The sequence below is a fragment of the Furipterus horrens genome, unplaced genomic scaffold, assembly GCF_987537825.1.
Source record: "Furipterus horrens unplaced genomic scaffold, mFurHor1.1.pri manual_scaffold_5, whole genome shotgun sequence".
NCBI lineage: Eukaryota > Metazoa > Chordata > Mammalia > Chiroptera > Furipteridae > Furipterus > Furipterus horrens.
Genome location: NW_028327175.1, coordinates 194,754,180 through 194,776,755, shown reverse-complemented (window position 1 = coordinate 194,776,755; position 22,576 = coordinate 194,754,180). Strand labels below are relative to the sequence as shown.

General features: G+C 43.9%; 1 protein-coding gene across 1 annotated transcript; it reads right to left on the bottom strand.

The window, feature by feature from the left end:
* Positions 1–1,682: 1,682 nt before the first annotated feature.
* Positions 1,683–22,318, bottom strand: DENND10 (DENN domain containing 10). The gene is made up of 9 exons (XM_090278679.1): positions 22,225–22,318; positions 19,721–19,917; positions 18,098–18,177; positions 14,481–14,629; positions 13,364–13,475; positions 11,029–11,129; positions 7,807–7,914; positions 5,594–5,688; positions 1,683–3,314 (listed from the first exon to the last, which is right to left on the bottom strand). Exons 1-9 carry the CDS (start codon positions 22,277–22,279, stop codon positions 3,138–3,140), a joined length of 1,074 nt encoding a protein of 357 aa, XP_090134805.1. The 5' UTR covers positions 22,280–22,318; the 3' UTR covers positions 1,683–3,137.
* Between the last annotated feature and the right edge of the window lie 258 nt (positions 22,319–22,576).

Sequence of the window (22,576 nt, the reverse complement as noted above, 5' to 3'; positions counted from 1 at the left end):
TACTGGAAATCTTTGCCACCTGCTGCCCAGCTCCCTTCTCCTCACTGGCCAACGACCCTGCTTCCTGCTTCGCAGTAAAAAACAAGGCCCTTGGCCAGCCATGGAGCCTCCTGGCACCACACTGCAGACCCTCCTCCACCGGCACCCAACCTCCCTCCATGCAAGGTCAGCTGGGCCCTGCGTTCTGGGCCTGTCCCTTCTTTCCTTAGGGCCCCTCTGCCTCCCGCCTCCTGTGTGCTTCTTCCCAGTAGTAAACCGCTTGAGTCACCTGCGTCATTGAAAAAGCAAAACCCCATTTGTAGCCACACTTTTTCCAAGCGTCTGCTGCTCCCCACCTTCCACTCTGCTGGAACTGCTCTTAGCCACGCTCCACCCAAACCGCTGGCGCTCTGCTCAGCCAGTCCTTGGGCTTGCTCTCCCCTGCCAATAGGCTCACATCCAGCCAGCTGCCCCCTGCACTTTGCCATTTGGGTGTCCACCTGAGACCTCCCAATCTCAGGAAATGTCACCACACCTGCCATGAGGCAGGATCATTGGCGGCACCTTAGGCTGCCCTCCCCCGACTCCTATTCAATAGACTGAGCCTGTCGTCTCTAGAACTCTGCTACTGCCCAGCTCAGTCCAACAGCACCCCCTGCTGGTGTCACTCGTCTTATTTCTGTCTGGCTCCCTCCAATCCATGCTCCAGCCAGCTCTTCTAAGCTACACCTCCTTAAAAGCCTTCAGTGGCTTCTCAGCGCTTCAGGATCAAGTTCCAATTCCTTGCCATGCAGGCAAGAGCGAGCCTTTGCCTTACTCGTCTCATTGCTCCCTTTCCTCACTATGGGGCAACATCCAGCTCTTCAAAACGGCTTCACACCTACTTTGTTCTGGACTAACTCCTGCTTATGCTTTAGGTCTGATGTGGACGTCACTCCCTCCCTCCAGGAAGCCTTCCAGGATTCAGTGCTGAATCATGTGCCTCTCCTGTGCTTCCATAGCACTGCCTAGCACTTGCCACACCACAGCACAATGGCCTGTTTGCAAACCCTGTGCCCCTGTAGATTGTCCCTGGAGAGCAGGAACTGTGTCTTGTATATCAAGGAAGCCGCAGGACACAACAGTGCATAAAGTACCCAAACATTTGCATCCTGGAGGAGTGTTTCTAACACACCCTGCCCCAAATCATCAAAGAATATCTCTGGCTTTTCAGTTTTCCTGGGCCAGAATGATGGTAAAAAGGGTTTCACAACAGCTTAAAAGGACAAAATTAGTAAAAATGATCAGATGGTTCAGGATAGCCCCAGGCTTACCCTAAAACAAAATAACATGTGCAAAAGCTCCAGGGGAAGGCTTACCCACTAACAGGAGTGGAGAGTGAGGGCATTTTTCCAAAGACACTTGGAAGTAATAGTCAGCTCTGGGAAAAGGCGAGGGAGGATAAGGGCAGGGAGCGGAGGGGCTGAGCCAAGGGTGGAGGAAAGGAGCCTTCACTTTCTCTCTTTCTTAAGACTTTATGTATTAACTTTTTTAGGTGGGGGTGAGGAAACAGATTGGTTGCCTCTCCTATGCACCCTGACCAGAGACCAAACCACAACCCAGGCAAGGGCCCTGACCGGGAATCGAACCAGTAATCTTTCACTTTGTGGGACAACGCCCCAGCCAACTGAGCCACACTGGTCAGGTTCCTTCACTTTCAAACCATCTTTTAATAATTCCCCAGCACATTTGCAGTGGACTAAGTGTTGTTTTTGTTTTTGTTTGGAGTGGGGAGAATTAGAGAAAGGGCGCAATTTTTCATCTACCTAAAACTTTGTTGAGTATCAAAATATTTCCATTTTATTTCTGCATCATACATTTGTAATTTTAACAACTTTGATCATTAGCTAATACAGTAATACAAAAACAAGAGAGAAAAAGATGTTAGTATTCATTTTCATAAAGTGCAGATTTAATTTTTAATTGTTTGCCTTAGTAAACAAAATCTCCTATCAGGCCCACCCCTTCCCACGGAGGGAGGGAAAGGGCTATACCAAGACTAAATGAAAGATCCAATAAAGACAAGATTTTTGCAAACATTTTCTGGGTAAGACTTCTAAGGACAACAGTGGTGACTGTGACATAACCTCTCCTAGTTAGTATGAACACAAACACTAAAATAACAAGTACATAACGGAGACCTCTGTGCTTATTTTGCAATTTTTAGGTCTCCAATTACGAGAAAGGTTACACAGCTGAACAGGAACAGTTACCTTCGTATGTGGCCAAGTTACTGTTACTGGAGTTATTTGAAGACATTCTCTGGTTTTTGGCCGTTGCAGGAAGTTAATTCTCATGCTCCCTCACCAATTATGTCGAGTTGCTAGTTCAGGTACATAGACATTTATATTCAAAATGGGCTGCTTATTTTACTCTGCCATATAAGGACTGTTATCGTTTTCAAAATAATATTGCTAGCAACAAGGTTTATTGAAGAGTACTGATGGCTTAAGTTTGCCAAATGCTTACCTCTGAGTATAAATACGGATTATTAAAGTTGTCTACTCAAGTATAAAATCTATGCAAAACCCTCATAGGCAAAATATTCAAAGGCCAAGAAAAAATTTTTTTTTCTTTTACAAGAAAGTGCAACTGCAGGGTCTTTTGAATGATCTTCTAGACAGTTCTGCAGAAAACTTAGTAGTTTGGCTCAGAAAGTAGAGTTCCTCATGAGGAATTAAAGTTCTTCCTAGAAGAATACAAAGCAAAATTTCAGGCAGCTTTCTGAAAATAAACCATTAGTCTGTGGTACACAAGGAGACAAACTGGAACTTATAGTAAGGAAGGCAGGCTATCGGATTTGCTGGGATTTACATGAGAACTTGACAGAGCTTTTCTCTCTTAGCCCAGGGCTTCAGGCCACTTTATAACCTATCTGTGGCAGTTACAGCACTTTGTCCAACACCGGTAGTTAGTGGGCATGGAACTAATCAGATAAGAGAAAATCAGAAGGGTTTTCCGTATGTGTTTCAGTGCTTTTCAGGTCAAATCTCAATACTTACAAATAAATCATTAAAATATACCATCTCCTTTGTTATTCTCAGTACTTTACAGAGTTAATGGATAATCGTGGTCATAGAGCTCTGGGTCTGTCCTCAGCCACACACTCAGACACCCAGTCAGATTTTCAGCATCTGCTCGGCGGCAGCTAGGTGGTAAAGAAAGTTTTCTGTCACTGGTGGAAAGCGTCTTTGCTTCAGTGCCTCCAAGTTGAGAACTCGCTTTTCTCCATCACCCGAAACTTCTGAAAATGGTGCCAGGTTGGCGAAGATTTCTTTTGTTTTCAGGGAAATATCCTTTAAGAAGAACAGGAAAATATGCAGTATGTTAGCACAGAAAAATTTGAGTAGCTGTTGCATTATAATAGAATTCTTCCTGCTATTTTTAAAAGTTTATGAGACTATTTGTAAATTAGAAAAAATAAAACAAAATAGGAAAGTCAATGTCATATATAATTTTTTTTTTGCCATTTTTATGCATATGATTTGGTGGCGTTACGTACATTCATGGTGTTGTGTGATCATCACTACTTCTATTCTGAGCTTTTTCATCATCCCAAACTGAAATTCTGATCCCACTAAACAATAACTCCCACCCCCCAACCCCAGCCCCTGGTACCCACCATTCTCCTTTCTGCCTCTATGAATCTGCCTACTCTGAGTACCTCATATAAGTGAAGTCACAGTATCAGTCCCTTTGGGTCTGGCTCATTTCACTCAGCATCATGTTTCCAAGGTTCGTCCATGCTGCAGCATAAGTTACAACCTCATTCCTTTTTAAGGCCGAGTAATATTCCACTGTATATATACACATTTTGTTTACCCACTCGTCCATCAATGGCTATTGTTAATGGTGCTGCTGGGAACAGGGGTGTACAAACACGAGTCTCTGTTTTCGTTTCCTCTTGCTGCATAGCCAGAAGTAGAACTGCTGGGTCCATGGGAAGTCCGCGTGGAACTTAGGAACCCCACTACTGTTTCTAGAACACATCTCTTCCCAGAGTTCTCTGCCTGGCTAAGAAACCCAGCACCGGCCACAGGGCCTTCATTCCTCTTTGCTGACTGACGTCCCTTTGTAGGACTGAGGACGCACCAGAGCTCACACCAAAGTCCAGTCTTTTCCTTGGTCCGCTGACATCATTACCCCACTCAGTCATGTTTGTACCCGACAACATACATTATACCGAGTCGTCGTGTATCACTTTTAGTCCGTGAAAAACACCGTCACTCAAAACTCAAATACACCTATCTCACCAACGTTGTAGAATCAGTGTTCTTACTCTAATGTTGACGGAAGGGTGGATGGGCGATGATGATCCACATGGTAGGAGAGTCTCAACGTTTAAGTCCTCAGGACAAGACCCACCCACCCTTCCTGGCCATAGCTGGATGCGCCACCAGCACTGAACGGGAAGAACAGTGCTGCTGGGTGGTCCCTGTCAAAACCTATGGTCCCTCACCTTCAGCACCCTCTAGCTCATATGGCACTTTCTCAGCTGTCTGATCCCTAGTCTAATATTTTCTCCTTCAACGAACCCCAGTTTCTGTCACAGCATTCATTTACTGTGGCTCACAATGGTCTTCTCACTTCCATTACGTCCGATTCATCTACTGCACTAAAATATAGGACGTAAGGGTAGGGACTTGGCTCACCACTGTAACCGCACTGCCCAGTACAATGCCTGGCATATAGTCAGTGCTCAATACATATTATTTAAGTAAAGAAATGGATTCACGAAGAAAAGAGCTAGGTACAACCAGGGGAGTAGGACCTTCACATCAGAGGTGCCCCCCGGGTGCAGACAGGGGGAGACAACCCTTCTAGGCCCCTGGCCCCGAGTCCGAGACGGACCTAGAAGAGGCAGGGCCTGAGAGAGGCAAGGCTGGAAGTGTATCTGCGCAGGAGCAGCAAGCTGCTGGAAACGCACAGTACAAACTGGTGGCAGATAGAAGGGGCGGAGGTGGGCAGGCGGTGGGGCAGAGGAGGGGCTTTATCACCGCCCCGGGAGGCATAAATAAAACCCTCTGCCATCCCAGTGTGGCAAGGGGAGAGGAGAGGGTCTGCATGCACACTGTCATCAGATGACGGAGCCCCCTGAGGAGCTAGCCCTGTAGGGTATGACACCAGGGTCTGCCGAGTGTGGCAGGGGTCTGCATTATTAATGTTCTGGAGACGACACAAACATCAAAGCTAGATTAAGACACTCTATCTAGTCCCCATGCTCAGTAGCAACCTTCTGTTTATAATTTGTTTCCCCATGAAAATTCTGCCAGGAGGAGAGAATGCACTGGCTGGTCCCCAAAGCATTCCAGACCACTTAGGACTCACCCTAAATGCTTGGCTTCAGCACCAGCCCCCCGTATATATCTTGTCCTGAGTCTAAAACCTGAGGGGCCACGGCAGCCCCCGCCGCTCACCTCCAGCAGGTCCATCTGCGGACACTCAGGGGCACGTGCCCGCTGGCCTCTCGCAGTCACTTTCCTCTGTCATGTGCACAGCACACAACACGCAGCTCTGTGCACACGGACCCACGATGCTAGTTTGGGGCTGGCTAGGTCGGCAGGTCAAGACTTACCTGGATAACTTGGCTGTCAGATTTCTCTGGGTCTTCTGCAGACTGAACAATTAGCTGCCCAATTTCTTTGTGCAGTTTGCCCATTGTCATGGCCTCTGGTGAGATTAAAAATACATTGTAAATATTTCTAAGTTCACATAGTAAAAAAATAACCATGCCATCTATGTGAAAGCCTGAAAGATCATACAGAGGGAATTGTCAAAAAGCAACTGACAACCCCCAAACTTCTGTCTTATTGCTAAACACAAACATGGCGACGCTGGAGGCAAGGAAGGCATAATCATGCTTTGTATACTTCATGTTCAAATAAAAACACGCCAATACTGAACCAAGTTCCTCCTTCACACCTGCCTGATAAGAATTTTTATTTTTTTTCTAGACAACACCTCCTGAAAGCTTCCGACTACAAATAAGTTTTGAGTTTAAGCCAAGAGCCTGACCTTCCTGTCTCGGACTTTACAGTTACGGATTCAAGTTTATCTTTCTGGCGGGAAGATTATGAAAGCAGTGCTTCCTGTTAGCTCTGCAGAAGCTGGCTGAACATTCAGCATATAAAGGCCCTTAGAAACGAGCAAAGGAAATAACCCGAGTTGCATTAATTATATATGAGGGGACCCCTTTGTAGTACAGGCTTCCCCCACTAGGTGAGTGTTCTAGGAACCCACTGTGTGCATGTACCAGCTGGCGTTGTGAAAGGCTGTGTTCGGCTTCAGTGAATTTATTTTGAAGACTTTTTCAGCACTTTTGCCCATTTCATCACGGTTGACTTACAAGCACACCTGCCCACACCATGTTAAGTGTGCAGCAGTTTTTGACCAAAAACAGCAATGACCCCCGTGGCCCCACCATCCCTATTCACCTGATCTTGCCCTGAGTGACATTTTTGGTTCCCTTGATGAAAAAAACCCTCAAAGGGAAGCATTTTTCTGATGTGGAAGAGGTGAAAATAATTTTGAGCCATAGAAAAAAATGTCTCAAAAGGGGTGCTGCATCAAAGAGAGTAATTTGAGGGTGACTGAAGTTTAAACATGTAACAATATGTGCAACTTCATTTTATAAATGAATTCTGGCTTTTTGGGTCCCCCCACTCATACACTGCTACTTTCTGCAGCAAGGAGACCAACAGGAATTTCTGCTCATCACTCCAAGGCACAAACACGAACGTTGCCACCTGGGATGGCCCGTCCCACAGGCAGCAAGGAAATGGCCACCTTCTCAGTAACTGAAGTGCAGCAGCTAGTTTCCTATCACTTTTGCTTCACAAAAGGTAGCAGATGATTTCGTATTTTGAATTTTTCACCATGAACACACATTATGTTTGTCACTTTAAAACAAATGAAAGAAAACCAGTTCTAGTTCTATTCATTTGGAGTTACTAGATGAGGCGAGTCTATCTGACAAAAGCCCCGAATTAGCCAGCACTCAGCGATTCCCACTTTCAGGAGTCACAGTCGACCCCTGTGTAGTGATAAATGTCTACACGCTCTCGTGTGGCTTCCTTCAGGACGTGGAGCCTAATTCCTCTCCCTCACGTGGGGACTGGACTTAATGACTTCCTTCTAACACACAGCATACGGAGGAGGCGATGGTATGTGACCTCTGGGACTAGGCCATCCAGGGTACTGCGGTCTCCTCTGGGTCTTGGGTCCCTCACTCCTGGGGAAGCCGGCTGTCACCTCATGAGAGCATTACAGCTGCCCCGTGGAGAAGCCTGTGCAGTGAGGGCTCCGCCAACAGCCCCACGGGACAGCGGGGCAGCGGGGTCTCCAGCCCCACTGGGGCCTTCCGATAACTGCAGCCCTGGCACTCGGCTGACTGAAGCCTCAGGACAGACCCCGAGCCAACACCTCCCAGCTAAGTCATCCTGAATTCCTGACCCCCCAAAACTTTGAATCACTGTTTAGAAGTGAGCTGTTATGCAGCGATAGATACTAACGCAGCTTGTTTAAGTAGGAGGAGGAGAAACCAATGAGTAAGACCATCTTATTAACACACACTGTGCAGCAGAGGCAGCCAGGATGTGTTACTAACATGGCTAGGCCTGTAAGAATAACTGCTGTGTGCTAGACACACAAAAAAATCCCTCTTGCTTCAGCATAGCAGGTTAAGACGGCCCTCAAATATGGTCCTAGAGAATCAGCCTAAAAAAGACTTACAATCGCATGGCTCACGTCTCGTGTGAACAACAGAACAGAACAGAACAGAGAACTAACCTTTTGCAGGCGGAGCAATGGTAATCTCGCTGTCTGCCAGGTTCACAAACACGTCGTAGAGGTCTGCTCTGTTGCTCACCTCCAAGTCTACAAACCCGGCGATGTACCCTGCGTTGCAGAGACGAGCAACATTACTGGAGTACGGAGAAATCATATTCTGAACATATCAAAGGAGAACTGAGTCTAAAAGCTCTTTTTCACTGCGTTACTTATTCAGGGTACATTGGCTGTGCCCGTGGCATTCATTAAGACTACTTTACTGTCAACTGCCTGAAGAAACTCACACAACTCAGAAGGTCCCAAAGCCAGACTTCAGTGTCAAGGAAGGAGACTGAAGGAAAAGCATGTACTTTTCAGTTGTTGCTTTTGGGGGCAAAAATGACAGACGAGGCAGAAGGTAGCAAGGAAGCTCTTGATCGGTGTTCTCCCTTTAGGTCCTTGTCTCCAAGAAATCATAGCCAAACACCCGTGTTTCTCAGGGGCAGTAGGTGGAAACAGCATCACCTTTCACTGAATTCAGAGCTGGTACAATAAGCGGCAACTCCAGAATTAGCAGACCTTTGAAACTGGTGTTAAGATAATGATTCCCAGACTTTTTGGATTTCACAAAGCAGTACAATTAAAAAAAAAAAATTTTTTTTTTGAGGGCTAATGTATCATTACTAAAGCTTTACTTTACCAGATGAGGACATTTAAAAAACAACTGCAACAAAACGAAAAACTTACCACAGAGCAAGCACCCAGACACAGACTCCCTCAATGTGAGAAAATGTGGTAAAACACATAAATGCTACTACTGATTACCCGGGAAAGGGCTGCACTATTTAATAAGTGTTCCTGGACCAAGCAGCTATTTAAATGAGGAAAAAAAAAAAAAAAAAAAATCAGCTCCCAAACTCACACACTACCAAAAAAAAAAAAAAATTCTCAGAAGATTAAAGACTTAAATGAGGAAGAAAAAAAACTTTTAAATTCATGCAAGAAAATATAGGAGAATATCTTTCCACCCTTTGGATCAAGATTTTTCTTAAACAAAATATAAGAAGTGAAAATCATAAAAGCCTGAAAATCCCAACACATTAAAACTAAGATTTTTAATGCTCGAAAGATACCATGAGAATGAAAATAATTCACAAATAAGAGGTTTTTGAAGCATATATGACCAACAATGGGTCCATATCCTGAGTAAAGAAAAATCAATTAAAAACCAACAAACAATGAAAAAACGGGTAAAAGACGATTATTCTGCAGAAGAGGAATCAGAAATGGCAAAAACCTAAAATATGCTTAACCTCGTTAGGAATTAGGGAAATACAATGGAATTGCACCACACAGCCACCAAGTTGACAAACCCTTTAAAGTCTGACAATAACCAAGTGCTATTAAGGACACGGAGTAATGGGGCCTCTCCCACACTGCAAACCTTGTGACTCAGAAAGCCTCCTCCCCAGTGTGTAAGCCAAAGAAAGTCTTGCATATGTGCCTCAAGAGACAGATAATATGAATGCTCATAGAAGCTCTGTTTTAACAGTAAATAAAGAGAAAAGTCCAACTGAATAAAGTATGGCATATCACTTAATGGGATACGATAGAGCGATGGAAAGAATGGGACTACAGATATCCACAGGAACATGGATGAATCCCACTAAAATATTAAATGTTACGCAAAAGAACAGGCCACAGAAGAACTCATCCATCATGAGTCCACGCATGTAGAGTTAGTTGAGTAAACTAAACGGAATGTTGCTTAGAGACAGGTGTCTGAGTAAGAGGCCAGAGGAAGGGAGCGAGAAAAAATGGCGAAATGAGATGGGAGGGGCCATGGGCGCTTCAAAGTACTGACAACATTCTACTTTTTCATCTCTGGTGGGCCTATGAGTGTTCCTTTTACTTTTTATTACATGCATAAATATTACATACTATTTTATATGTAGTAAATATTTCATAATTAAAAATCAACAGCAAAAGCCTCTATCATTATTGTTTTATGAAAGGGCCTTTTAAAATCATAAAAGGCCCTGGCTGGTGTAGCTCAGTGGGTTGAGCACCAACCTGCAAACTGAAAGGTCACTGGTTCAGTTCCCATCAGGGCACATGCCTAGGTTACAGGCCAGGTGTCCAGTTGGGGGGTGTGTGTGACCGATTAATGTTTGCCTCCTCTCTTTCTCCCCCATTTCCCTTCTCTCTAAAAAATAAATAAATAAAATCTTTAAAAAAAGAAAAGAAAAGATGATAAACATATAAAGGGCATTTGAATCTTAAATCTAAAGAAACTAAAACAAAAACTATGGCACTACGAAGTTAGGATTATTATAAACATAGGTAACAATGTATGATTAAATTATTCCCAGAATTTTATTTAAAATTATATACACGTATAAAAACATCATTTTAAAACTTTTTTTTTTTTTTGAGAAAAAATATAAGACTCAAATTAAACTCTAAAACAAAACACTGAGCCCTGACTTGTGTGGCTCAGTTGGTTGGGCATCATTTTTTTTTGCAAAGCTAAAGATCACCGGTTCAATTCCTGGTCAGGGCACATGCCTGGTTACTGCCTGGTCCCTGTTGGGGCGCATAGGAGACAGAAGATAGATGTTTCTCTCCCTTTATCTCCCTCCCTTTTCTTCTCTCTAAAAATAATTAAATCTCAAATAAAGAAATAAGTCACAAATAAGGAAACTTTAAGATGAGAACTTGACAAGTTAAAAATAAGTTGTATTTTGGCCCTGGCTGGTGTGGCTCAGTGGACTGAGTGCCGGCCTGTGACCCAAAGGGTCGCCGGTTTGATTCCCGGTCAGGGCACATGCCTGGGTTGCGGACCAGGTCCCTGGTTGGGGCCATGCAAGAGTCAACCCATCGATGAATTTCACATATCGATGTTTCTCTCCCTCTCTCAAAAATAAATTAAAAAAAAAATTTTAAGTTGTATTTTGGTGATGCCACATAAAAATATTAATGTACTTAATGCTACTGAACTACATGTTTAAAATAATTAAGATGATGAATTTTGTTACATGTATTTTAGCCAACTTTTTTCTAAATTAAAGGTTTTAAAAGGGGAAAGAATTGGTTCCATTTACCAAAGAAGTACGAGCCGACCAGTAGTCTCCTTAGGAATGCACACACACACCAACCTGCACAAAACAAACAACCCAAACCAAAGAACCAAACAACAGCCCCACTGAAAGCCGAGTCCCTGCCTGGGACCCCACGGTCTACCTGTGCACAGCTGCAGGGCTTCCAGCTCATCGGCATCGAGGTGCACGTACGAGTGCAGGATGGTCCAGTCCTGTCGATGCCACACCAAGGCTGGCAGGGTCCTGGGGAGTCGGAGGGAGAACTCAGATGGCTGCTGGCCTGCCCCTGAGAGGCTCAGCTGCCCTCCTCCCCCTTCTCCTGGGGGAGGAAACTGGCTCTCACAGGCAGAGGGAGAACCAGCCACAAAGGGCTAACACCTCCAGACTTCAAATGAACTAAGGCAATGTTGAAACTCTGCTTTTGGTGTCAGATTAGCTACATAAAGCTTGAGGTGCAATTTCAAAAGATCTCCATGGTGACAAAGACAGACGCTGCTAAGGTTTTCCTCCAAACAGCCCTATTATGCAGACTGCCACGGGGAGGGAGCCTGAGGGTACAATCCGAAGAGGGCCCTGTAAGCAAAAAAATTTTTTCGAAGTCTCTCATTTCATATTTAATTCCAGTCAAACTCGCAAACCACTTTGTTTGCTTTATACATAATAGGTTTCCTCAAAAAAAACCCAAGAAAACAAAAAAACTTCCAGTAAAATGGCTACAAGATTAACTGTATTTATTGATGGTTTTGTGAATTCCGTGGTACCTTGCTACACATCCCAGAAGCTCTGGACACCCCAGTTTTGTAGACTAACTGTAGAGGAAAAGGATCATGGGGTAGAAAAGTACAGGGTTTTGGATTCAGAGTCAGCAGGGTAAAAATTCTGGCCCTTTCATTTAAGATCTGAGGCAACTGTTATCATGACAATAATTATTCCTAAAGCGCACACTATGGGCAAGGTACCTGCTTAGAACTTTACACAAATTATTTTCAGTTCTAAAAATAAGCTTATGAGGTTGGTATTATCTTCATTTTACAGATAAAAAGACTGAGGCTTGGAAATATTAGTATGCTTTATGTGGTCATAGAGTGAATACACTGCCTTCCCAGGATTAAAAAAAAAAATTTTTTTATTTATTGATTTTTCGAGAGAAGGGATGGGAGGAAGGAGGAGAGAGACACAGTGATATAACAGAGAAATATCAATTGGTTGCCTATCATGCACACCCCAACAGGGACCAAACCTGCAACCCAGGCATGTGCCCTGACCAGGAATTAAACTGGCAACCCTTCACTTTGCAAAATTACGCCCAACCAACTGAGCCACACTGGTCAGGGCCTCAATATTTTAATCCAGGTCTTTCTGACTATGAAGCCTTTCTTCTTTCCTTTATCTGACCATTCAGTCTCTCTGAGTCTCAAATTTCTCATCAATAATACAGGGTAATAATACTTGCAAAGGTCTCATCGTAAGTAAATTTAAGGTATCTTGTACAATGCCTGCTATACAGTAAACACAGCATAAAGGCTAGTTCTCCCTGATTTAAAAAAGAATGTAAAAACAAGTTAGATTAGGGGAAGAAAAAAATTTTTAAAGAACAAAAAATACATATTTATTATAAAAATAAGAGAAGCCATAACCAGAGTGGCTCAGGGGGTTGAGTATCATCTTGTAAAGTGAAAGGTCGCCGGTTCAGTTCCCGGACAGGGCACATGCCTGTTTTGTGGGGCACATGCAGGAGGCAACAGATAGATGTTTCTCTCCCTCCCTTCCCCTCTCTCTAAAAATAAATAAATAAAATCTTAAAAAGAAAAGAAGAGTCTGTGGTAAAACAGGAACCTATGACCCACGAGACGCTGCCTGTCTTTACACATAAAGTTTTATTGGAACACGGCCATGCTCATTCACTTACCAACAGCTGCTTTTATGCTGCCCAGGACAGTTGAGTAGTTGGGACAGAAACCATATGGGCTACAAGCCTAAAATATTTCTTGCTCTAAAATATGCGTATTTCTAAATTTAAAGAAGAATCTGTCCAAATTCAGTGACCTTGAATTGCTAAACCGAAACTGGACCATGAGCCCTGGCCGGTGTGGCTCAGTTGGTTGGGCATCCCACTGACAAACCGAAAGTCGCCAGTTTAATTCCTGGCGGGGGCACATGCCTGGGCTTCAACTGAATTCCCAGGTCGAGGCACATATGGAAGGCAGGGCAACCAATCAATGTTTCTTTCCCTCTCTCCCTCCCATCCCACCTCTCTCTAAAATAAAATATAAAAAAGTAAAATTTTTCAAAAAAGTGTAAATTAAAAATAGTAATAAATAAATAAATCGGACCATTGGACCAAAATGGCACTTCACCCCCAGCCTAACACATTTCATTTTTACCAAATATGCTACAGAACAGAGCATACAGTAACATCAAGTGCCCCAAACTGGCTGCCAACGAAGTTTACGCTTTTTAATGATCAGAGAGGATACCTGGTAAATTCCTGGACAGCCTCTATTTTGGGGTGATAGACGACAATTCTTTTCTTGAGCATCAGCGCTGTGTGTAAGATAATAGTTTCCATTCCAAACTGAGATACAATATCTTAAAACAAATGAAATTATAATGTTACCAAAATAAATGTTACAGAAGGAAATAAAGATTTTACTGGAAAAAATTCTTGTCATATGAATGTAAAATTATGTTCAACACAAAGGATACATTTAGGTAAATGCTGTAAGGACAGAAGCATCTTATCTGGTGGAAACATCTGCTCCCCAGGATGGGAGTCAGAGCTGCCCACACCTGGCCCCCAAGGCTCTTTAAGCTGGATGCACAATGCCAGACTCACAAAAAAGTGGAGTATATGCTATGAAGGGAACCAGCACCTTTCTGTGGCATAAAAACTTAAATGGAAAAAATTGAAAAAAATTGTTCACTGACACCCCCCCCCCCACACACACACACATACACGTCATAACTTAGGTCCTTCTGCGATAGCTGGCCAACACCTAACACCTCCACAGAGATGCTTGGAGACCACAGAACAGCAGCATCAACAGTGAAGACAGGCGCTGTGGGAGGACAAGGGCAAAGGCTGGCACTGTCCCTGGCGTCCCCTCTGCTCCCTTCGTTAAGGACCCTGAAGTCTGTGGCTTCGCCCTGTGTCTGCCATTTTGGATTTTCCAGGTAGGAGAAAAAGGCGGGGAGCTGGACTAGGAGCCTGGGTCAGGGGCTTGAGCTCTCCAGATAGAAGAGTTAACGGCCATGATCTAAGGAAAGAAAACTATGGAAGTCAGTGGAGACCCGAAGCCATGAAATGCAGCTCACTGGCGAAAGAACATGTCTATATTTAAAGGTAGAGTCTTTTGGAAAGGAACACCACAAAAATGTGCTTTCCTAGGACAGAATTCTAATCAAATAAGAAAATGGAGAAGTTGAAGAACTCTCCTGCAGAAAAAATTAAGTATCATGTAGATGATATATGTGAAAGATGGAAAACTGGAGTCTACTGAGAGATTGTCCTTGGCTTCGGGATTTTGTTGTTGTTGGGATAAAATAACCTGGGACTGGTTTTTGTTTCTTCTTCCTCCTCTTCTTCTTTTTTACCTTTGATAGAGCCTGCAAGGTATGCCTTTCGGGCATCAAAGTCCTTGCTGAGGAAGGAGCCATTTTCTTCACTCTGGCATAGCCCCTTCGTGAGAACTGCAATATAACTCTCCATCATTTTAACAGGGCTCCCGTGCTTCAGGTATATTCTGCAAGAAAGGACAAAAAGCAATCATGTTTTTATTTCGCATGAACCACGTGGAGAAATGCACCAAGGCTAGGCATGGGTACTTTCTAAAGAACTGAAGCCAACTTGCTAATACACTTCTGAATGCCTGACTTTTTTCATGACATGATAATTTTAAAATTTAATTTGAAACTGTATTAAAAAAACAAACAAATGCTTGAGAGACCTTTGACAATTCTTTGAAGCTGGCTCTCTCTTTATACCTGGGAAAGCCTGCTATAGGCCACTCAGGCAGGAAAACGAACTATGGACGTACAGAGGCCCCAGTATTCTCAAGAGCACTGCACACTTCTGTCTTTTTGCACACTACATGCACAGCTGGGGTTCTGAGCCATCACAACTCTGTTTTATTGCTGGGGTTTCCTTTGATAAGAAAGGATGTTTATGCATTGTTCACAGAGAAAGCAGTAATTAGTTGTAGAACCTATATTTATTATCAGAGTTCCCAGAAATAACTATATTTATATCATTAAGAAATCCAACTCCTTTAAGCTTCTGGGGACAAATGCACACTAGATACACTCATCAAGTTAAAAATGTCCAGAAAGCGCTGACAGGAAACGGGCTCCATTTATAGCTCGCATGTGAAATCAATCTCCCGCCCCCGAATCCTCGTCCTATGAGTAACTAAATCTGAATTCTGCTTGGAAAGCAGGACTGGATCTTGTTGGGCCTTTCAGCAGCTGAAGGGATAGAAAATTGGAAAGAAAATAAAATCACTGTTTAAGATAGAGCACTTGAAAATGATACATATTGTATATTGTTTCATTAAGATAATGAAAAAAAAAAGTGTTTTAACTGCTTACCAAATTTTGTCAACCCTCAGTGTTCTCAATGCACAAATTGGGAAAGAAGGCAGAGAGCAATGGCTATGGGACGCTCATATACATGTAAAATAAAGTCAGGCTCATGACCTCGTCCACACGCTTACATACGGAGGGAAGATCTCCCATTGGACATAAAGAACACAGGCCCAGGAGCTGCCTTGGGGTTGGGGGTCGGGAGGAGCAACTGGCGGCAGGGAATAGGGGAAGGGATTTGGTTTTCACTGTTTACCCTTCTATACTGTCTGTATATATTTAAACTATGTGCTTATATATTCACCACCAAAAAAATACAAAAACAAAAACAAAAAACACACCATTACATTGATAAAAGAAACAACATACAGTAACGGAGAGAGAAATGTAAGAAAGGTAGTGGGACGAGATGCTTTCCCACGTGACAGCTGTGGGCCATGAGAGATGGACAGAGGGAGGAATCCCCCAACTCTACGCCCTAGGAAAACCACGAAGCACAACCCAGAGGAGCGGATTCAGATGGTCGCCCACAAGCTGTCACACCTGGCCTGGACAACTGACTCCAAGTGTTCTCAACCTGGGCCACTCACTGAGGGACCAGAGAGGAAGGGGGTCACGGCAGCTGACCTCCATCCCTTATAGGGAATGACCCCCACGACCCCCATCGGGCCTCTACTGCTCTGGGAGCAGATGCTGTGGAGGGAATGCCTACCTGCTTCTCTCATCAAAAATGGAAGGGAGCATGTCCACAGTAACCTCGCCATTACCCAAAAAATGTCTGTTTAATCACTATGGTGTACGCCTGAAACTAATATTGTATATAACTGAAAAATTAAAAATTATTTAAAAAGTGCTTGTCTATACACACATGCATGCAGACATGTGTTCATGGGGAGAAAGTGTGTGCGCACACATGTGTGCATGTACCCGAGTACACGTGTGTACACATGGAAGGGCAAGCACCAGAGCACACGAAGGGGTAGGAGGCCGAGGCGGCGGCTGGAAATAGCTGAGTCTTCACTTCCCTTGCGCTGCGGCAGAAGAGAATCCAGAATGTTCCAAGTCCACGGCACCACAGAAGCTGAGAAACGCTTTAGGCTTCCTCCCAGCCAGGAGGTGTGGTCTAAACCAACCTTGCCTTCCGAGCCCCAGAACATTTCACAGTGAATCCAGTTAATTTAACCTAATCCTGACTCAATCAAATGAAATAGGCATCCAGTGTTTGTTCAAAACCACCTTTGCAATGTTTTTAGTTTACAGCTTCCGGACAATGATTCTTCTAGCAACAATAATCTCTCTTTGCCTGTGAACCAAGTGACGCTGGTTCGATTCCCAGTCAGGGCACATGACTAGGTTGCATGCCAGATCCCCAGTTAGGGGCGTGAGTGAGAGGCAACCGCACACTGATGTTTCTCTCCCTCTCTTTCTCCTTTCCCCTCTCTCTAAAAACAGATAAATAAAATAAAATTAAAATTAAATAAAAAACCAAAATACATAGTTTAGCTTAAAAAAAAAGTTATTGTAGTTACACTGTATGCATCAGAATTTAAAAAAACAAAAAACGATTAAAAAAAATCTCTCTTTGTGTCAGTACCGTATTAACAGACAAATGTTTATATCCCACAGTGAGCCATATTCCTGGACTTTATCTTATGACAGCAAGAGGTCTTTCTTATCATAACTGCCTGCAGAAGCAGGGCAACTTCATTGTCAAATACAACCTAACTGAAACCCATAGGTAATGAGAAGGTATTTCTATTCTATGCCGTGTGTTATGTATACACATAAAAGTGGCAAAAAGCAAACCATTTATTGGGCTTATAAATGGGGAAAACAAAATTCCCCCCATCTACATCCCCCCGAACTACTGACTGGGTGTGAGCCCGAGGACTGAGAGTAATACCTAATACCTAGACTTTTAAGTCTATCTAGTGACAATATTTAAAAAACAAAAAACAAAAAACTAAGACCCTGCAAAAAGTCTTCATTATAGAAGAAGCCACTATTCCTCACACATAAGCAAGATTTCATGAAGTCCCTCAGATTCACTTAACAAGGCAAGAAAGCACACTGGTGTCACTTTAGATAAATTTTTTCAACAGCTAGGATGAAACTAAAGGGGTCTACTTGAATCACAATTAACCAATTAATCAGTTTTTTAGTTTCTTAGTATTCCAGCTAAGGAATGCTTTCCTGTGCTTTCAGTATAATTCAAAATGCTCATTAACTCCCCCCACCCCCAGATGACTCCCACACAGACTCTGACACATACGAAGCAGCTTACCACTTCATAAAGCACTTAACTTATCCAGTCTGCTCAGCAAAGTTCTAGGTTGGAAATGAGGAGGAGCAGACCAAAAATGGCACGTGACTCGAAACACCCAGGAACTACAACAGTTGTGCAAAACTGCTTTTTCTCTTCCCCTCTTGCATTTTTCCAAATAAGAGGAGCAATATCACTGAAGCAGAAGAGAAAGTTCCTCTTTATCAAATAGTCTTTGAGGGGCCAGTAAAGGTTAAGCTGGCGAAACAAAAGGCTGGAATCTGCTTCCTCAGTGTAGAAAGCTGCTCTGTAACTACTAAGATCTTCATTTTTGTATATTAGCATTTAATACAGTTTTCATACAGACCTACACAATATCCTAGTGAAGGCGGCATATTTCTCTGGGTTAAAATCTTTGGCGGTCAGAACAATAGAAAAATGAGTCACCTGTCCAAAAGAAACAAAAAAAGGTACACTTTTTAAAGACTCTTGAATAGATTAATTTTTATTACTCTATTCTAACAAACCTCTTGTACAAGACATACCAGCATTAAAAGAAAAAGACCAAACTATAACAAAGTCCTCAACCGTTTCTTTATACTTTTATATGTATATCCATACATATGTAAAGTTTTATAAAACTATACATATATTGCATAGCCTACAAAAGAATGTAATACTTTGTTTTTTCAAAAACAAAACATTTCAAATATAAAAAATGTGAATTTTTATTTAAAATCCCTTAACCTCATCAAAGCAGAACTAGAAATGCTATATCAGACCACCAATTTAGCAACTATTTTTCATCAAAGAAACAGAAGGATGGAAAACAAGAAAAATACATCTCAGTAAAAATTATAGTTCCTGAAACAGCTCATTCTCTGTAGGTTGCTATTAATCTAAAGGGCGCTGTTGTAATAAGCTTCGCTTATTTATATGCCTCTATTATTACAAAAATAAATTTCTGCTAATCATATACCTACTATTCCCATTAATGAGACACAATTTAGAACTCTATAAAAGCAAAGCATTTAAAATACATTTAAAAAAATCGTATTTTGAAGTGTAAAATCTAAAATCTTGCTATTTTTCAAATCTGAAAAACAGACTTGAAACCGCTGCTGCTATAATTCGGCAGTCCGTAGTGTAAAGCATAGCAACTCTACCTGACGATACATCAAGACTTTTCAGCAAAAACTTAATGAACATAAATGAAAGATTTTATAACACATGGAAAACCACCTTTTTGCAAATTTAATTTTCTAATTTTGTCTTAAACCTCTAACAGTTTCTAAATTGTTGCCTTCCTGTTTTTTTAAATATAATTCCTTACATTTAAACTGGTATCTTGGATATGCTTCATACAGTCTGGATATTGGGTGTAAAATTATCCCAGAAAAAGTCAAAGAAGCCCCCATTCAGGAGCATGGTACTACTCCCCAATATTCTTTATTTGAAAAATCCTGCCGGCTGTTTGGAATTGGAAAGCTCACAATGACCACTTAGTGGTTTCCAACATGTCATAATGATCCTGCCCATGTCAAATGACACAACAGAAAACTTAATACACGAATTTCTTCAATTATCCCTCCCAGTCTTAGTATGGCCTTACTATCCACAAGTGAATAAAAAAGTTTTCTTAACTATGTCAAGGACAATGATATCTTCTAAAAGTTCTTAATGATGGAAAAAAATACTTCTTCACACTTCTAATCAGTCATTACTTGAAAACTACTTCTACGGCTCTACTCCACCCAAGTATAACCTGAAAAAGGTGTCACCACACCAAGCACAGGTGTAATACACACCAACAAGTATCATTAGGATGAATAAGAGTGAACCATGGAAGAGAACATTTCCAATGAAAATCATATTTAATGTTTTTTCAAAGTGAATTATGAATAAAACCTAAAGCTAAGGGTTATTACTGAAGTAATCTTACATTACTTGAAATAGTTTTGATTTTTTGACCTTTCTGCAGTCATCATACCTTTTTCAAAACTGAAGCGTCTGGAACTTCAACGGTTGTGACATAGAACCATGTTCTTCTGTACTGACCAAAGACGAAGGGATGGAGGAGTCTGTTTTCATCCGTAAGGCAGCATTTTCTCAGCAGCAGATCCCTTAAAGTAGCTGTCGTGGAAGGATAACACCACACCCACAGAACTTCTCCATTTGTGTCCTTTTCTACGGTGGAAAGATGGTCACTGTGAGAATGTCAAACAGCAGCAAGGGAGTGAATTGATTGGTTACTCAGAAGCACTTAGCGGAATCACTTTTAACATCCCATTTTACAAAGCAACCCAGAGTATGTGAGACCCCTTAATTCCCACCTAGCTCTACTGTTTACATAACCTAGTTTTCCTGACCTTGAATTTTAGGCCACCTGAGAAAATCATGTTACATACTGACTGTGCAAATTCTATATTTAAAAAAAATTTTTTAAATTATATGTCTTTTTTAAAAGATTTTATTTATTTTTAGAGAGGGAGAGGGAAGGAGAAAGAGAGGGAGAGGAACATCGATCTACGAGAGATACATCAATCAGTTGCCTCTCTAATGCCTCCAACTAGGGACATGGCCTGCAACCCAGACATGTGCCCTGACTGGGAATCAAACTGGTTACCTTTTGGTTCACAGACCGGCGCTCAACACACTGAGCCACACCAGTCAGGGCTAAAATTTTAGTAATAATAATAAAGGTTATAGAGTCACATATGTAGTTTCATTACCAAAATAAATACTTCAATAACAAAACAGAAGCAATCTACTAATAATAAAAACTCCAAGCAAAAATAGCCTAAGTTTTAGAGAAACAGTTATTGCACAAATAGCAGTAAGAATCTAGATTTTGATCTATAGACTGAAAAAGCTTATTATGGAACATGTCAAGTGTATAAAGAAGCAGAGAGAATAAAAAATTCCCCATCTCCATAACCCAGCTTCAGCAATTCGCAACATCTGGCCCTCCTTGCTGCATAAGGGGGACAAGTGTTTCTCCTCCACTTATTTTGAAGCAAATCAACATGAAAAATAAAAATCCTGCGGAACTGAAAAGAATTCTAAGTCATCTTTTTCTTCCCTGTTACCAAATAAAGTCACAGCCTTATTTCAGAAGTCACTCGGCCTTCTTTCTGCAGTACTTCAGGCAGGACTTAAGACGCCCAAGTTACATAGGCTTTGCTTTGAAGCAGTTTTAAAATCACATTAGAAAGGTTCTGATGGGTCCGAGATTTATCAGGATGATCACTTAGTAAGCTGTAGAATGTGTAATCAATGGGGTATACACCTGAAACTAATATATGATATGCCAACAGTAACTGAAAAATAAAAAATGATTTAAGAAAATGGGTATACAGAGCCATTCCCACATAAATGCACTCACTGAGACACTGAAAAGTAATCAGCACATTTCGCCGGTTTTTCGTAACCCAAGCAATGTTCTTGTACACTAGGAATACAGTGTTCAGGGGTTTGTAAAAATCTCAACAGAACGCTTTTTCAAAGGGCAATGGCAGGCAGGGAACCGACAGACGTTCCTTCAAGCCACCCCGTGCTCTGTCGCCAATCGAATGAATGGTTCCTTGAAACACCCAACCCTGAAACACTGCATGCGGCTCAGACACACGTCCTGGGCTGCCCAAAGGTCCCAACGTACTTCCTCATCCGTTAATTCCTCAAACCAACGGGATCGCACCCAGTGTGACTAAGGAGACACCCGTGCTACGTGCACGTGCTCTAGGCTATGATGCAGGCGTCCTCCACCGGCCGGAGTCTGGGCTCCGGGGACAGACTGCAAGGGTCCCCAGTCCTGGCCCCGCCACTTGGCAGCGTGCGTCGGCGCACAAATGGCACCCTGGGCCTCCAGCTGCTCCTCGGTAAAGCGGGCATCAGACGTTACCCACACAGCCTGGAGCAGAGCGGAGTTTAACGGGGATAATCCACGCATGATGCGCAGCACCCGGGGCCGGTACGGCGGGCCGCCGCCTCTCGAACCGCTCAATGACATGATCCAGACTAGTCGGGCGCCGGGCGGCAGTCAAACCTGGTCCCCCACCCTCCGAGGGGCCCCGGCCCTGCTCCCTCCCCGCCGCCGCGCCCGAGAGCAGCGCTCGGCCCGGCCAGAGTTCTGCCTGAGCAGCGGCCCCTTCGCAGCTGCGGGAACTCGGCCACCTTCCATTCCACGCCCGGTCTCGTCTGCGACCCGGGGCGTCCAGGAGGAGCTCCCCTAGGTGGACCTAGGAAGCCCGAGGGGTCCCTCCGCCCCGCCGCCCGACCCCGGCGAGCGCCCCGCGAGGCCGCGGGCGGAAGGGCCCAGGGCCGCAGGTCGTACCCCCGCGCCGAGGAGGCCGGGCCGCGCAGCCCCCCGCCCAGGCCCAACGGGGAAGGGGTCGCGCCCTCCCCTCCGCAGGCAGCGGGAGCAGGGGCCGCCCCGGGCCCCGGCGGAGGCGGAGCTGGGTGCGGGCCTGCGGCGCAGGGCGCCTGCGTCCTCACCAATCAGCCCGACTCCGAGCATCAGCTGGGTGTCCACCACCTCGGCCGCAGCCATCTTCGCAGCCGCCGCCGCTGCAGCGCGCCTCTCCCGACGCCCCGCGCACAGGCTCCGCCCCCTCCCCCGGAGCCCGCCTACCAGCGGGCCCCACCCGCAGGCTGCAGCCCCACCTCCTGCGCCCAGGCCCGCCCCAGCCCTAGAGGCTCCGCCGCCGCAGCGCGCCTCTCCCGACGCCCCGCTCACAGGCTCCGCCCCCTCCCCCGGAGCCCGCCTACCAGCGGGCCCCACCCGCAGGCTGCAGCCCCACCTCCCGCGCCCAGGCCCGCCCCAGCCCTAGAGGCTCCGCCCCTGCCC